At 48.9% G+C, this 16,593-nt stretch overlaps 1 protein-coding gene across 1 annotated transcript in view; it reads left to right on the top strand.

Annotated features, from left to right (window-relative positions):
• The first annotated feature begins 15,771 nt into the window (after nt 1-15,771).
• The window catches only part of LMX1A (LIM homeobox transcription factor 1 alpha), a 150,305-nt gene continuing 149,483 nt past the window's right edge, over nt 15,772-16,593 (top strand). Inside the window, exon 1 of the mRNA XM_059903165.1 lies at nt 15,772-15,847. Coding sequence (XP_059759148.1) covers nt 15,772-15,847 — 76 coding nt within the window. The remainder of the gene's footprint in view (nt 15,848-16,593) is intronic.

Raw genomic sequence — 16,593 nt, 5'->3', positions numbered from 1 at the left:
TTCTGGATAATTGGTTTATGAAAATTCAAACAAATTGAGTACCCTCTCACCTTAGTAATCACTCTGTAGGTTTTATGGGAGAGGGCTGACTTAGAGACTCATTACTGACCTGTCCAACAGAATAGCAATGCCCTCAGAATTACTGAGGGGGCCGGACACTGAATGCCCCTCCTCTGAGCTTTCTGTGTAGTTGATGTATTCAATTTTCTTCCCCTTTTAGCCACCTCTGTTCTCCGTTGTCATTTCCTTTGATTGACAATGTATTTCTAATCTAAATTGTCATTTCAACCTTTGTAGTCATAACTATCTAAAATTTGGTTCCTTTGTTTTCTCTTTTTTTCCCCTTTAATTGCTGTATTTTGTGCCTCAGTGTCCTCATCTGTAAAATGGGAACAATAGTAATACCTATCTGATTTGATTGTTACATAGATTACTTATGTAAACTGTAAAGCAGTTGGAGTAGGGCCTGTCATGTAATAAGTTCTCAATAAATATTAGTTGTCAATGTTGTTTGATGTTACTAGTATATAATTACTATGATATCTATTTCCTCCTGCTCTTCTTGATTTGGATGCTGGCAGAGTTTCACTTTACAGGCATTGACAGTCAGTGAAGACCCCTTTCTTTTGGTTAACAAGATAACCAAATCTCAGCAAATATCCTGCTTTTGGCTATTTGGGGATATTTTCATTGCTGCTGATGCCTGAAGGACTCTTTGATTACTTCTAGGTTTCTGGGTTTTCTTGGCAGTTGAATTGAATTAAATTGAATTGAGAGATTAAGTGTCTGAGTGCTGAATAATGAGAGTGTCCCTGAATTTGAAAATAATAATAAAAGTATATTTCATTAACCATTTTAATAGCCTGGACTTTCCAATAATTCACTTTTGCCTTATTTCCAGGGTAAGAATGGGACAGGCATGAAGGGAAGCGAGTGCAAGGGCCCTGAGGTGAGATTATGTTCAAGAACATATGGAAGGAACTAAGACACCCATATTTTCAAAAGGATGGGGCGGGATTTGAGATATCTACAAGGCCATAGTTAAGCAGATTTGGAACTCAGATTTGGAATAGTGAATGTTCCAGATGACAATAAATCACACATTTATGTTTACATTTATGTTTTAAAATAGGCCAAGATCAGCGAGAAGGTTTTATCTCATTTGCCAAATCCAGCTAATTTGAAGTGGCTGTCTGGAGCTCGCTGTGGAGCAACGAGTGCATGTCAGCTGAGTGCTGTGATCATTTAGTTGTGTGTCTGTATGTGGATGGGTAGGATGGAAGGGAGGCCTCATATTTGCCATCCTGGAAGTAGGATGGTCTCAAGAGAAGGCATTTATGTTATATTCAGGTTTCCAAGAGATCTCTTTTTTAGCTGACACTGGAATAAGAGCTGGGGGAGATAAGTACCTACAGTTATTCCTGTCCTTTCAGCCCTGACTGTGTCCACCCCACCCTGATCTGGCCACTGCACACACCTGCACCCTCTAATTGGACAGCCAGAGTGAAGAGGGAGAAAAGAGGGCAGAGGAAGATCAGAGAGGTGCTCAAGAAATATTTGCCTCCCCCAAAATTTCTTGGGAAGGAGACTCAAGCAAGAAAGTTGAATTCTTATTGTTCATTAGAAAATGAAGTGAATTCTTGAAACAGGGATGCATACCTAAGTCTTCTGGGGATGGGTTGTGTTTACCCAGGCACATACCTCTTCAGAAGAGGTGAGAGTGGTTGACCAGTTAGCTTCTCTGGTCGGTCCTAGGATCTTGGAGCCTGAGGTCAGCTGAAGACTGCGCCTGGGATGATTTACCCAATGTAGTTTCAGTGCCCTAGTCCCTAGGGTTGGTTTTCTTCTTACAGGCCTCTAAAACCTCCAATAATACAACCTCTCCCATCAATGACCCAAGAGCTTACTCTTGGTAGTTTGAGGAGCCAAGGCTTGGCTGGGTTAAGTACTCAGCCTTCAAACAAAAAGGGGACTGAGGTGGGTCAACCAAGGCAGTGGCCAAATGGAGAAAAAGCTGAATAGAAAAATCAGAAAGAAGAGGGAGACGAAGATGCTAAGATTTGCTTAACTCCATAGGAATGTGGGAAAAGAACATAAAGATTTGGGTAAAGTAACTTTCATCTTCAATGCAGCTGAGCGCCCCAGTGGGCATGGAGGCTGGGAAGATGGCCCTCATGCCTTTGCAGAGATCTGCCACCAGGGGGCGCTCTAGTTCACAGCAATGTCTAGTGCTGCTAGAACCTGGGTGGGAGGCATTCTGGGAAAAGAGGGGCAAAGACTTCATTAAAAAGAACCCAGTAAAGTACTTTGGTTGAGCCTGTGCTTCCCAGCGAGGAGGTTCTGTTTTCTAAATGCCATTGGCGACACTGTTTGTCTTTTCAGTGGCTCCTGAAGAGAGGGTTTGACTACGCTGGTGGAGTTGGTCTGCAAAGAGCCCAGCTGGGTTTTAAGTGGAGACACATCGACCATGACCTCCCTTTCCTGCTCAGTCCCTGCCGGCCTCCTTTTCCCACTCTTCCCCCGGCACTGATCCAAATCTGCTGCCAGGCATTGTTGTTTCAAATTTTATTTTTCACTGGAAAATAATTTTTAATTGAGATCCTATCAGCTCTAAAATCTGCTCCTGGCATTAAGCTCCTCCTTCCTTTGTAGTCTGGTCTTTCTTAAGTGGTAACCACTAGACAGGTTTAGTCAGGCTTGAGCAGGTAGGGAGTTCTGTGCCCCCTTCTCTCCTGCCCAAGGTGGCTTCTTGCTCTTTCCTCAGTTATGGTGCTGCCTGGAAGGAACCATGTCTGAGAATTAGGGCTCTCTGCCAGACCAGAAACAATCAAAGCGAAAGTTCGACTCTCTCGCGCCAGGCCATTGTGGGGCACTGGGTACTTTTATTTTTCTGGGTTCCTTTGTCAGGATGCGGGGATTGGGTGGGCTGGGTAAGTGTGAGCAAGAGGGACAAAGGCCAGCTAACCTGCATTCTTTAACTCCTCCCACCCACCCCCCCCCCCCGCACAGTCACAGAGCCGCCCTGCTGGACAAGGGCAGAGAGAGCTAGGGTCCCAGGCCGTGTGGAGGGTCCCAAGAGTATGAGACCTCGGACACCTGGTGGTGCCCATTTCTCAGCTTCAGGCCCAGTGTCTTTCCCATGCAGGTGTATATTAGGCATTTGTAGACTTAATTTTTCAGGTGGGCCTTAGGAACGTCTGTGATCCAATAATCACAGTTAAATGTCTTGTTAGTTTTAGACCTGAGAAGAGTTATGTATCAGTCAGAGCCAGTTAGGACACAGAAGCCACCCCAGTTACTTGAACAGTGAGAATTTAATATAAAGAATAGTTAACTAGGCATCACATTCCTGCCTCTACATCACTGAAGAGGCAGGAAGAGAACACTAGGTTATCACATATGTAGCAGTTGCAAGAAGCTCTACCACCCATAGGGCTCTGGGGACAATGGGAAGAAGTTGGAACTATAAAAATTAGAACCTTGGAGGAGAGGCCTAGGGGACCCAAGCCCCTGACCTTGGAGGATGGGGCACGGCCAGCTGGTTTGAGTGTCTCTGAAGTGGACACGGGTAGCTGGCTCTGTGGTGTGGAGAAGATGCAAAGTGGATTCTGCTGCTCTCAGGAGAAGGCATCATTACTACCAGGGTGAGGAAGCATTGCTGGGGCGTCCCTTAGAGCAACACGGAGGAGTAAGGAAGCCCAAAGAAGCAAACTTCTAGGACGAGGTGAATCCCTTCTTCTACTCTCCTGACCTAGCAGAGCCTAACATGGAAGCATCTGGAAAACAGGAATGTGGTTTGCAGAGTCCTGGACCCAGCATGACAAGGCTGAGTTTAGAGCTGAGAGAGAACAGCCTAAAAACGAGTACAGTGTGCTTGACTGGAATAGCAGAGCGGGGTCAGGAGTGGGCAAGATGGGAGAGGGACTCAACCAGAATTTTTTTTTTTTCGTTTCCTTTTTTTTATTGCTGACACTTCAAGACTAACAGGTTTGATGATCAACCACTAAGATGTCAGACTGGCTGCCTGGGGCCAGGAGGCTTATGTGGGTTCCTGCACTGTAAGATGGCCCCATTCTTGACCATCAACCTAGAGAAAGTTCCGTGGAAGCTGGCAAGGCATTGAGGTCTCTGAGGGCTGCTCTCCAAAGCTGGGAAGGCCATTGGAAATACTGCAGACAGGAGAGGGCCGCCCTCTTGTGGAAACCTGTGGTTCTGCAGGAGGGTGTTGTGACCTGTGGTCGGCTGGCGACTTCACCTTCCCATCTTGAACTCCAGGAAGGACCAGCTGGGAAAGGTCAATTTGATCCCCTGATGCAGATGAGAGGAGCGCTCACCACTGATTCATGGTGACGATGCCTTTCTTCAAGAGGAATAAAAGTCTCATCACTGAGATCTGGATCTATTGCCCAAAGAACCTAATGGCCTGTTTGTCCAGGTATAGACACCCAAAACTGAGAGAGACAAGGCCATCTCACACAGACGTCTGCTTTGGGTCTTGGAGCATCTTTTAAAACAGAGGTTGGGAGCTTCCCTGGTGACGCAGTGGTTGAGAATCCACCTGCCAGTGCAGGGAACACGGGTTCGATCCCTGGTCCGGGAAGATCCCACACGCCGCGGAGCAACTAAGCTCGTGCGCCACAACTACTGAGCCCACATACTGCAACTACTGAAGCCCATGCGCCTAGAGCCCGTACTCTGCAGCAAGAGAAGCCACCGCAATGAGAAGCCCGCACACTGCAATGAAGAGTAGCCCCTGCTTGCAATTAGAGAAAGCCCGTGCGCAGCAACACAAACCCAACACAGCCAAAATAAATAAATAAAATAAATAAATAAATTTAAAAAATAAAATAAAACAGAGGTTGGCAAGCTTTTTCTCTAAAGGGCCAGATAGTAAATACTTTAGCTTTGCGACTATACTGTCTCTGTCTCAGCTACTCACTTCCACCATCGTACTGTGAGAGCAGCCATTGCCGGTCACCAAATGAGAGAGCAGATTGTGTTCTGATACAATTTTATTAGGGAAACCGAAATTTAAATTTCATATAATTTTCACATGCCACAAAATATTATTCTCCTTTTGATTTTATGAAATTATTAAAAAATGTAAAAACCATTCTTAGTTTGCAAGGCTTACAGAAATAGGCAGTGAGCTGGGTTGGGCCCATGGCTAGAGCTGATGGGCCCTTGATTTACAGTCTTTAACAAGTCAGTCATTGGGTGGTGCCATTGTGAGCTAAACTCACTGAAGCAGCTTCTGTGTTACCTTGCAATTCTAGGAAGTAGCTGTGTACCAACAGGATCCAGCTCCTGGGGTCCCATGGGCCATGGGGCCAGCCATCTCTTGGTCCCCTGTTTAAAGGTTTGAGGGGGTGTCCATGGGAGAGACTCTAAATTTTACCCTTTTCCTAACTAAACCTCGTTCTCATTGAAATATGTCTCTGGGTTCTAACAAATCGAGGTGTTAACGAATCGGAACCTAATATAGTTTGAGGAGTACCACAGTACTCAATTTCCTCATTGATAAGAAGAATCACACCAGGATATCTTTAAACAATATACCCCTTAACCAAAAATATGGGTTTGGCGACAATGTGATTTTTATATGGTTTACCAGGAACCCAATCCTTTTGAAAAGCAAACTGCTCCTGTCTGTAACTTGCATTCAATGTGTGGTTTTGTTTCGTGGCTATTGAAACCTACAAGTTGAAGATTTAAATGGAGACAGGATGAATATGAAGAGCTTTGAAGGGTTTAAAAGGATTTCTTGGTGGAAAAAAAAATTTCGAGCAGTGTTACCTTTTAGGTAACAAAGGGCGGAGTTAAGGATCTGTATTTGTGTTTTCTGTGACGTACTTACGTAAAGCAACTCTGGAAGGATACAGAAAAACTGAATATCTGATAGATGTTGGGGAGAACTGTGGGAAGGGGGTGGAAGGGCAGCCTCCCTGCATCTGTTTTTATTCCCTGATTTTTGAACCCCATCAGCATCTGCCTTTTCCATTCTTCCTCCCCACCTGTCAGCAGGGCCTGACTCTGCCAGGCTCTGAGGACACAGAGCTCCATAGGACACAGATGTGTGTGTTTCCAGTGAAGGAGGCAGGCATCTAAAGGAAAACTGGTCATGTCATATGATAAACGCGAAACAGCCTGTGAAGGGACCCAGAGGAAGTGCTAATTATCTGTCGGAGAGCATCAGAAGTAGCTATTCAACAGGCCAGAGAAGAAAGCTGGGCGGAGGTGCTCCTGGCTGAGGACACAGCCTGCATCCAAGCACAGGGATGTGCTGGGGTGATGTCCGGGCAATGTCTGTCTGAGGCTCTGGTGGGAGCAGAGAGTTAGTGCATGGAGTCGAGTGGGACAGGAGAGAAGCGAGCAGGGGAGAGGGAGAGATGATGCTAGAAAAGTTGACTGGGGCCAGAGAAGAAAAAAATTGAGACTTTTCTTGGGATGGGGTATGCGTCAGAGGGCTCCACGTGTATGTCTGAACACCAGTGATGACGGCGTTTGGGCAGCAGCCGCAGCCCGGAGGTGCCCTCATCTTTGAGGCGGGAGGTGGGACTCGCTGAGCCCGGGGACCCTTCCTTCCAGGGCTGACTTTTCATGACTAGGTCAGTGTTTCTTCTGTTTATGTGATTGCCAACCCTGTCAGCTGAGGCTCTGCCAGGTGCACGCAGAACCCTCTTGTTAACGCCCTACCTTCTCAGGGCGTGAGAAATACTATCTGCCCTGGGGCTCCGGGGAGAAGATGCAGCCCCGGGGTGAAGCCACTTCCCTGTGCCTGGGAGTGAGTCAGTGATGAAACCGAAGCCTGCTACCCAGTGGGAAGAAAGATGAGACGCTGAAGAAACTCCAAACGCTGATGGCCGTGCTCCGCCCTCCCCACCCTGCCCAGATGTTCTGGGAGACTCTGGCTGAACTCTGGGGCACACCCATCCGCGTTCCTGGCAAGCATGGCAGCCCGGGGTGTTTGCACTACCTGGCTTTGAGCTGCTGCTGGCCCAGAACCAGGACGGGGTGGCTTAGTCCTGGTGAGGCCACTGGGCTGCCTGGAATGTGTACGGGACCTGCAGGTGGGTGCCCTGCTGTCGCAGCAAGGATCCGAGGCCAAGGTTTGTCCTTGAAACTTGGCAGCTCCAAACAGGGGCAGCGTTATTTTTCAGGCTGACGTTTAGGGTGGGTCTTACTCCACTTACATATGAAATCAATGAGATAATGAATGTGAAAACATTTTGAAAAGTCACCAAACTTCTTATTGCACCCCATCCAGCTGCTTTTCCTCCTGCATTTCCCACTTCTGTCTCACCATTACCCCACGCTTCTTCGATCCCTTTTCTCCTTCCTTCCTCCTCACCTCACAATTAAACAGACACTGAGCTTTTCTGACTTGGCTTCTGAGATGTCTTTTACATTCATCCCCCTTGATTTCATGTCTGCTGCCCCTGCCCTGGTCCAGGCCCTGGATTTCTTACTTATACTAGAGTAGTAAAGTTTATCTGTCTACCTCCCTCTTCTTCTTCCTTTGAATTATCAGCCACACTGCTACCAGATTTAGTCATCTTAGAACATATGACTAAGTATTTTGCTCTGCCAGTCCCAAACTTTCAAAGGCTTTCTATTACCTACAGAGTAAGAAATTCTAAGGTCCGGTATTCAGCCCTCCTGGCTTGCCTCACTTCCCTGTGTTCACAGAGATCTTACAACTCACCTTGGCTTTTTGACCTTTGTGCTTTCACTCAAGCCCTGCCATCTGCCTGGAATGCCTTCATTTTCAATAACCTCCTGACAAATTTCCCCTCTACTCTTTAAGGTTCAAAAAGGATTGTAGATAAATTATTTACGCGATAAGAAAGGTGGAAATGACTATATTTTAGATGCATCAAAGAATCTTTCTTTTTTAATGGTCTTGTTAATGTATTCATGCAAGAAATATTCATTTTGTGCAAGAAACTGTGCTGAAGATTGGGGTGGAAAGTTTCACTGTTTACCCACTTGGGCACAGGGATCTAGAGCTATGAGGATGAAGGTTACAAACAAACCCACAATCACAACTCTAATACTGGTGCAAAAATATCTGTAGAGTAGCCGTTTCCCTTTTTGCTCTAGCTACCAGGAAGCTCAAAGGCAAATTTGACTCTCAGTATTCATTTGCTCATTCAGACAGTCACACATAACAGGTGCCAAGAATGTACTCAGAACAATGTTAGATCAAACTAGGTGAGCAAGACATAGACATAGCTCCTGCCGGCAAGATGTGACCATTAACACATATTCAGCATATCTGCATTATCCATTTTCTCTATTCCCAGTCTTGTAGTTCTATTTTATTTGTTTGTTGTATACAACTTCAGTTTTATGTTAAATTCTTTTCGGAAAAAGAGAGATACAATCAGTATATAAAGGTAAAAATGTTCCAGCACTGTTAATGAGGTCACAGATTTGATCTCTATTGCCATGAGCTATATAGTTTTGTTCTTTTATTATAGACTTTCTCCTAAAGCCAACTAGACATATAAATATAATTGATACACAGTTAGATGTGATCAGAGCAATTTTGTAGGGCTTTACTTTTCTCTGTTTCGCCTTGTAAACTCAGAGTGACATTTAACATTCTATCACGATCAAAAGATTAGCCCCGGGTTATTATTTGGGGGGTGATTTGCTTTTCTGTTCCCAGTATATAATTTTAATTTTTATAAAATCCGTTTCAATATTGATAGTATTCATATGCAACCTCAAATCTTTTTTGGAAACCACATGGGATATATTATGTAAATAAATTAACAGTTGAATAAACAGGGCATATTCATCAGAAGAAATGAGAGGGTGTGTAGGCTAAGGGGTAAGGGGTGTCCTCAGTGTTCCGGCAGCAGCCACTCTGGTTTCATATCCTTGATGGGTGAAGATGCAGGTGGGGGCCCTTCCTTCCTGAAAATACCTGTAAGTAACTGGGGTCTTACTACTGGGTTGGTGGAGGTGGTCTCTGCATCTGCTTATTGCAGAGCTGCCTCTGGGCATTGCCTGCCTGGGGGGCTTGTTCAGAGCTGTTGTACCCTAGCACTGGACACCCCAGTGCTGCAAAAGGCTTTAGCCAGCCCCCCCCCCAACTGTTCCCCTGGGCCTTGAATCCAGGGCTCTCCTCCCAATCCACATGCACGTTCACCATTCACTGCACACAACTGAGGTGAGGTGGGCAGGGGAACCAGACACAGGATGTTAAGAGACCTGTCTCTTCACAGATCCTTCTCTATTTAGGTGCCTGGGGAGTTTACTCCTTGTAACCCGTCCCCCATTACATCCAAGTTCCTGGTACCTAGTGTGAAGTATCACATGTAGATGTCAAGAGGGGGCTTGTCAGAGCCCAGGAGTGAGAGGCTTATGCAGGAAGCCTGCAGTCTGGGGGCTTGTTAGGAGCACGTGGGATTGTTCCAAAAGAAATCCCTTCTCAGGCTGTAGGTGGAACTGAGAGCCAGACAGCACCTGAACTTCACTCAATGCCAAAGACTGTCTTCAATTCAATTCAATATTCAGTTCAGTTTAATTCCAGTCATATTCTTTGGATACCACTGCCTAAGTGCTAGGTACTAGGGCCACAGATGTAAATAAAACACAGTCCTAAAGATGCTTAATGTCTGATGATGGTGATGATGATGGCACCTGAAATTCATTGAACTCTTACTACGTGCCTATTACTTAGGTTGTATGTAGTTTTCATTTAACACACAGAGAAACAACTCAATTATTTTATCATTTTTTTAAATGGGGAAACTGAGGCTTGGAGAGATGAAGAAACTTTGCCCAAGGTCATCCTAAGTGGCAGAGTCAAGGCTCAGTCTCAGGTCTGTGTGACCTCAGGACTCATCCTGTAACCACCCTTGCATCCTCCCAACCAGAGGGCACAGCCTACCCCAGGCACGGAAATGCCTCAATTACCCAGTGACAACTGCTGTCATTAGACACATGGGCTCTGTCTAAATGCTGGCATGGCTCCTGTTCGCTCATGAGAACAGGGCAAAGCCAAGATAATTTTCCTTGAGAAACTATATCTGCTCATTCATGGGGAGGTTAAAGAGAGACAGAGAGGATATCTGAACTTCAGGTTAACCAGACAGATAGTTAGATGTTTCACATCCATCTTCTCTATTAACTCTTGAGGAATATTTTATTCCTTTCCTTGTACAGGTAAGGAAACTGGAAAATGGAGAGGTTGGGTGATTTAAGATTAAACCGTTTACAAATGTCCCAGCGGGGATTTGAACTCAGACCTCTCTGTTCCCAAAGCCCAGGCACGTTCATTCCAGTACACCCAGTTATGCCATGGAGTAGACTAAAACTTTAGGGCATTCTCCACGGAGTCAACACATATTCATTGGGTCTCTTTGGTATGTAAAGCATCGTGCTGGGCACAGGAGAATCACAGATGAATCCGACATGGTTCCTTTCCCAAAGGACCTCACAGTCCCAGAGGCGGATGAAGTGGGCACATAGATGATTCGACTGACTACAAGATCCAAGAATGCGGTGCTTTAAATGGTGCCTTTGTTAGCCGGGATGAGTCTCCTCTGTGCCTCGGGCTGTCCTTGTCATGTTGGTGGGAGAATCTGGCTTAGGCATCCCCTGATTTCCCTCCTTTTCAAGCAGCTGGTTTGGGATACCCCCTTTCACCCCAGAAATCCCCAAGGCACCTTGTCCTCCAGTTCCTTCGAGAGATCTGAATGTCAACGTAGGGCCAGGAGGTTCCCGGGAAAAGAATCCAGAGGTCAGGAGAGTTTGTATTCCCAGTGTGTTCCCCGCCACACGAGTCTTTAGCCGCCCCCGTTAGCGTACTGCCTTCTCTGTCTAGGCAGTAATGTGTCTGCTTTTTTTCCTCTCGCTTGAAATGCACTTTGACATTTTTTAACAAATAACACAATTTTCCCTTTGTGTTTCCCTTAATAAAACACAGAAATGAGAGCAAGAAAAGGAAAGTAAAAAAACATGTTCCTGTCATCTCCACTCTGTAGCAGGACGTCCTTCTCCCTCACTTTCTGTCTCCCTCCCACCAAGCATCGGTCTTCCCACCCCTTTCCCCAGATCTCAGCCACAAAGATTCACGAGTCTGATGGTGTCGCCTCTCCGTTTTCTGCCATAGAAAAGGGGTAGCTCCACGGCTGGTCTACATGTCTCGCCCGCATCTTCCACAGATCGCTACTTGACTGGAGACAGATGAGGGGAGAGAACTTGAACGGGATCAGGGCGCCTCCCACTTGAAGAAGTAACCCCCCACCCCCGGTTACGAGGTTCCGGCACACCCTCTTGGGGCCCCATGGTTACTCCTCATTCGTTGCCCTTGCCTGTCCTCCCATGACGGCAATTTCTGGACCAGCCTGACAAGGACTCTACATTTTCTCCTTAAAGCGGAGTTCTGGGCTTAAGACACAGTCCCTGGATCTCTTGGAATCTGCTTGAAGTTGCAAGATTCCTGACGTTTGGAATGGCTGTCTATCTCTTACCAGGGATAAATGGAAGTTTCCACACTTGAGGCCAAACACCAACTGTATAATTGCAATCTGGGGAAGATGTGGCCTACCAGCAGCCCGTGTGAAAAAGGACTGAGCAGGTTTTGTTAATAACATGTACAATGTGAGTCAATAGCGGCCAGCCACCGAAAATGCTAACATAAAATCAGACCATGCTAATGAATGTTTTATGGCCAGAGAAAGGAGAGGAGGCCCTGAACATAGGATCACTGGAAAGTTGCAACAGGTCTGGCTGCCATAATTTATGAGAGATAGAGAAAAACTGGAGCGGGTTCAGAGAAAAGTGAACAGGATGGGGGAGGCCGCTCTGCCCACATCTGACAGATCTTGGAACTAGGATTTGACATTGTGAGTGCCCAGCCCTGAGCAATCAATGGACCTGAGGTGGCAATTCTAGGGGAATGAACTTGACCATATAAATAAAATAGTTGTACCAGATGAGCTTTAAGGTCACTTCCAATTCTGAAAGTGAAAAAAATACTTCTTTCTGATAAAAGGGAGAACACGGCTTATTTTTCATAAAGAGCTTCTGGACGGTGGCTCTGTGGTAACTTTTTTTCATTAAAAAGGTAAAATAATGGTGTTTGAGTTAAAAATGGAAAACCATGAGGCATGATCAGGAGGATTGTTCACAGACGGAAATATGCCTGTTCACTCATTCATGTCACTGGGTGGACTAAGGGCCAAAGTGAAACAATAAGGGGTAGGAGTGGGATTCATGATCCCTAATTCATTGGTAGGGGTAAAATAAATCACAGAAGATAAAACTCCGAATAAACAAGGTGTATCTATATTGGTTTAGACACATCACTTGGACACATCAGGTAGTCCACACCTAGACAAATTCTGCAAAGCACATAAGGATCCACTGGTTCTACTGGCTATCCCATTGTCCAGAGGAAGTCTGATTCTACAAACTTCAGACAGTGGGGGGCCTTACAGACCATATTAGTATAGCCCCGTCATTTCAGAGAGGAAGTATTGCTGCCCAGAGAGGTGAACTGATGGCCTGACTGACCCAGTGGCAGAGATGGGAATGAAACTGAGGTCCTTTGATTCCTGACACACTGTGTTTTCACCTTTACTGCAGCGCTTCCCCCCTCCCCCCCCAGACAGTGAGTGCATCCCTCATCCATCAGTTAAGTAAAGGGTACTTGTTGATCACATATATGTGCCTAGCTCTGCACCGAGGACCCTACGACTTATAATGTATAATGAGATACAACTCTGTCCTGGAGGTGCCCAAGGGCCAGCTGGGGAAAGACATTCCTACCAAACCCTTGTGTAATCTACACTAATCAGGCTGCCTTCCAGATGCAAGGACCACTGGAAAAAAGTTGGGTCCCAGATCCAGTGAGAATCTACCCACTTTCAGGATATTCTCTAAAAGAAACATTCTCACTACTAGTTAACATATTTCATAAATTCAAGACCTTCAGTGAAACCAAAACTCTGCTGGACATTTAAAAATATTCTTTATGATTGTATTTGCCTAACTCTTTTTTTCTTGCCTAACTTCTATTTTATGTATTCTCCTAAGAATACTTGTCATTCATATACATTTTCTTCACACCCTGCTCTATCTGGGGTGGCAGAAAGGACAAAGGACAGGTGTCAGGGGACATGCCACTAGCCATCTGGTCAACATCAGAGAAATCTCCCAGCCCTGCTAAGCCCCCCAAAATCATCTGAAACAATGGATAAAACTATTTGTTCTGCCTACCTCACGGGTTTATTGTAAAGATCAAGCAAAATCATGTATGTGAAAGTACCCTGAACAGTATAAAGCAGCGTTCAAATGTAAAGTATTAAACTCTTTGCCCTTTTCCCTTGTTTCTCTGAAGTGATATTCAGTGTTTGGCTTGTGCTTGCTGGCATAAAGTACTGAAAATGGGGTCACTGCCCCTAAGCACATTGCAGCAAGTGCTGCCGGTACTTTTTCTTTTAAAATAAGGAAATGGTCCTGTCCTTGGAGCAGGTAATAGAAAACGCTTGCTCTGTGGCATGTCCTCTGCTCAGGTTCACCCTGCCAAAGTACGTGGGAATTCCAATTCACTTCTGTTCGGTTCAGGAACTGAGGGGCCCCCAGAGAACCCCAGAGAACTGAAACTTCCCGTAGTATTCAGGTACCCTCTGTGCTCTGTTTGCCTCACCTGTAATATTGGGATAATGTCTCCACCTCACAGGGTTGCTGTAAAGATTAAATGAGTTAACTGTGTAACCAAGCCTGGAACAAAATAAATGTTCCATAAATGTTAGCCAGTGTCATGATTTTTTTTTTTTAATTGAGCCTCCACTTGAAGCCCAGGACGGTGGTAACCTCCTGAGATACACAGGAGACCCAGTTTGTGCTCCTGCAGGGGCTAATGTTCTATCACTGGAGGCTAGGGTTAGGAGGTGTAGTGAGTTAACATTTCCCCCCAGATACTTTGCTCCCCTTAGAATGTCCCCTTAGCTGACTTCCAGCGCAGTGTTATTCCGAGCTCATCTCCTGGGGGTCAGATCCCACCTAGTCGCTACCAGGAGCCTGATTCGAGCTCTGGCCTTGGATCCTCGGCATCTGCATCTGTGAACGGCTTTCGAACTGAAACGGTGAACGGGGTTTTGAGGCCAACGGAAGTTGGGAACTCGTGGGAGCCCTGGGTGACCAAGAAGGGGTTTGAGTAGTTCGGAGCTGCAGGGTCCCGCAGCCACGCGCGGCAAATAGCTTCTTGGCCTTTCCGGCGGCCCGGGTGAGGTTTGCGGTGCTTTTACCACTCGCAGTGGTTGGAGAGCGGCCAGGGAACCAGCGTGCCGGCGCCGCGGTCCAGGTGGCGTGGAGATCTCTGCGAAGGCGCAGCGGGGTCTCGGGGCCGCGGGCGGCATTGGGGTCAGCGCTCCCGGAGGTAGCGGTTACACGTGGAAGGGAGGAAACTTTGCGTGCCCGGGAGGTTGCAGCGGCCGAGGGGCGCACCCGGCGGTGGCCGCGAGGTTGGGCTGCTCAGCCAGGCTGGGAAGCGAGCACCACGGGCCCTCCACGGGACGCGCTCCCAGCCCCCTCCCTGCGCACCCCACCCCCTTCCCTCCGCCGCGCACGCAGCGCCGCGGCCCCTGTCAGAAGCGACCGGATCCGCCCCAGCCAAGCAGGGGCCGACTCGCACCCAGGACCGTGGGCCTCCGCCTTCCCTCTAGCCTGGGAGAAGCATCGGGCCCTCCCCTCCTCCCGAGGAGCGACGCGGGCGTGCAGGACGTCCCGAGAAGGCCGGCCGCCCGCGGCCACGTCCCGGCCCGGCCCGGGCGCGCCGAGGAGCGGAGCCAGGGGCCGGCGCTCGCTCCGGCTCCCTCCCGGGCGCGCCGGAGCCGGGGGCGGCCGCTCTGGCTGCAGCCTCGAGGGCCTACGCCTCCCCCGGCCGAAGCTTCCCGCGGCGCTCGGCAACTTCATTCGGCTCCTGCCACCGGGAGCGAGCTCACCCATCAGGTAAGGAAGGCTGCCTGTTCCTAGGCTCCAGCTCGGGCGGGCGTGTTTCTGAAAGTTGATTTGAAATGCATCCAAGAGTGAGCAGGGCCAGCCGCGGCTCCTCCCCGAGGCGACTTCTTTGCTCCTGCAGACATTCCCGGCACCGGCCGACCGGCGGGAGGACCTCCCCGCGCGCCCAGTACGCCCGCTCCTGCGCGCCCCCAGCAGATCCCAGTGCCCTGAGTCCGGGAGCTGGCGGGACGCTCTCCGGGTCGCTTACTCTGCCCCTCCTCGGCCGGGGCAGGTGAGGGACGCAACGCGGCCGGTCTGGGCACGGGCTATAGACCTCGTAGTTCCGCGTGCCTGGGCCGGGCCCCGCGAGGGAAAACACCCACTCTTTTTAATCTCCATCTTACCCCAGTAGTTGGGTTCCTGCAGAGGCGTCCCTCGGGCCCCCACTAGTATAGGTTGGGGCGGAGTCGGACTCGGGATGGGAAACCTGGGCTGGGGACCGGGTGGAGGGGGTTGGGGGGCAGGGGAAGGAGAAACGCAGTTGGGGGGGCGGAGGCCTAAGTACTTAACGCGTTGACTTCGAGTGAAATCAGATCAGTCAGAGCAGTTCGCTGTGACTCGTTTCTCTCCTCCCACCCCACATTTCTCTTGGCTGGACTCTACCCTCCCAGCTCATTCTGGTCACCCTGGACACTCCCTCCGTCTTTTCCCAAGAGTGCGGCGGCTTCGGGCGCCGCGTCCCAGAGGGCACAGACGCCTAAAGCGTCGTCTCCTCTCCTCTACAGGTCCTCCCGGCCCGGCCCGAACATGCTGGACGGCCTGAAGATGGAGGAGAACTTCCAAAGCGCCATTGAGACGTCGGCCTCCTTCTCCTCGCTGCTGGGTGAGTATTCAGGCCATGCGCCTGGGCGCACCGTCTTTCCGCCAGGCCCCAGCTCTGGAGCCCAGCTTCCTTGGACCCGGTCGGCAATAGGGGAGCTAGCGGCCCGCTTCATGCACTTAGTTGAGCCCACTCCCTGTCTAGCCGTCAGTCTCTGTGAGTCCTTCCTACCCTTAACCGACAAGCCACCCCAGGCCTCACGCATCGGGCACCGAACTCCCCAGAGCCGCGAGGGGCGGGCGAGATTGCTTGCAGGCGTTTGAGTGGCAAATGATTAAAAATACCCAGGACTGGATTTTTAATCACAGAGCTGATCGACGTCTCATAAATGCCGCCGTCTTCTCCGAGGCTTAGGGACGAGCACACAAACCCCAGTCACGGAGCACCCAAGTTCGAGGCGGCTTCTCGCCTCCAACCAACTCCAGCCCCAATCTCAGCCTCAAGCACCGCGGAGAGGCTTTTCCGGGCCGGTGGGCAGCGCAGCGCGGGGATTAGCCCGCGCGGCAGGGCCCTTGCCTCGGCTTTAATTAACTGGAGCCGGATCTCGGGTCCGGCGTGTCGTCCTCCCTCCCGGGTCTCCCCAGTCTCTTCGCAGCGACCACGGAGGAGCGGCGAGCCCAGGGCCTCGACCCACACGCGGGTCTAACCGAGCTGAGGCCAGGGATTCCCACCCTCCACCCCGCACCCCGCCCTCGATGCTTTTCAAGTTTGGTGAATGGGTGTTTTAATTTTTTTTTTTAGCGGGAGGG

This window comes from Balaenoptera ricei, chromosome 1, assembly GCF_028023285.1.
Source record: "Balaenoptera ricei isolate mBalRic1 chromosome 1, mBalRic1.hap2, whole genome shotgun sequence".
In the NCBI taxonomy this organism is placed as follows: domain Eukaryota; kingdom Metazoa; phylum Chordata; class Mammalia; order Artiodactyla; family Balaenopteridae; genus Balaenoptera; species Balaenoptera ricei.
Note: the sequence above shows the minus strand (reverse complement) of the source record. Positions and strands in the feature narration are given on the sequence as shown.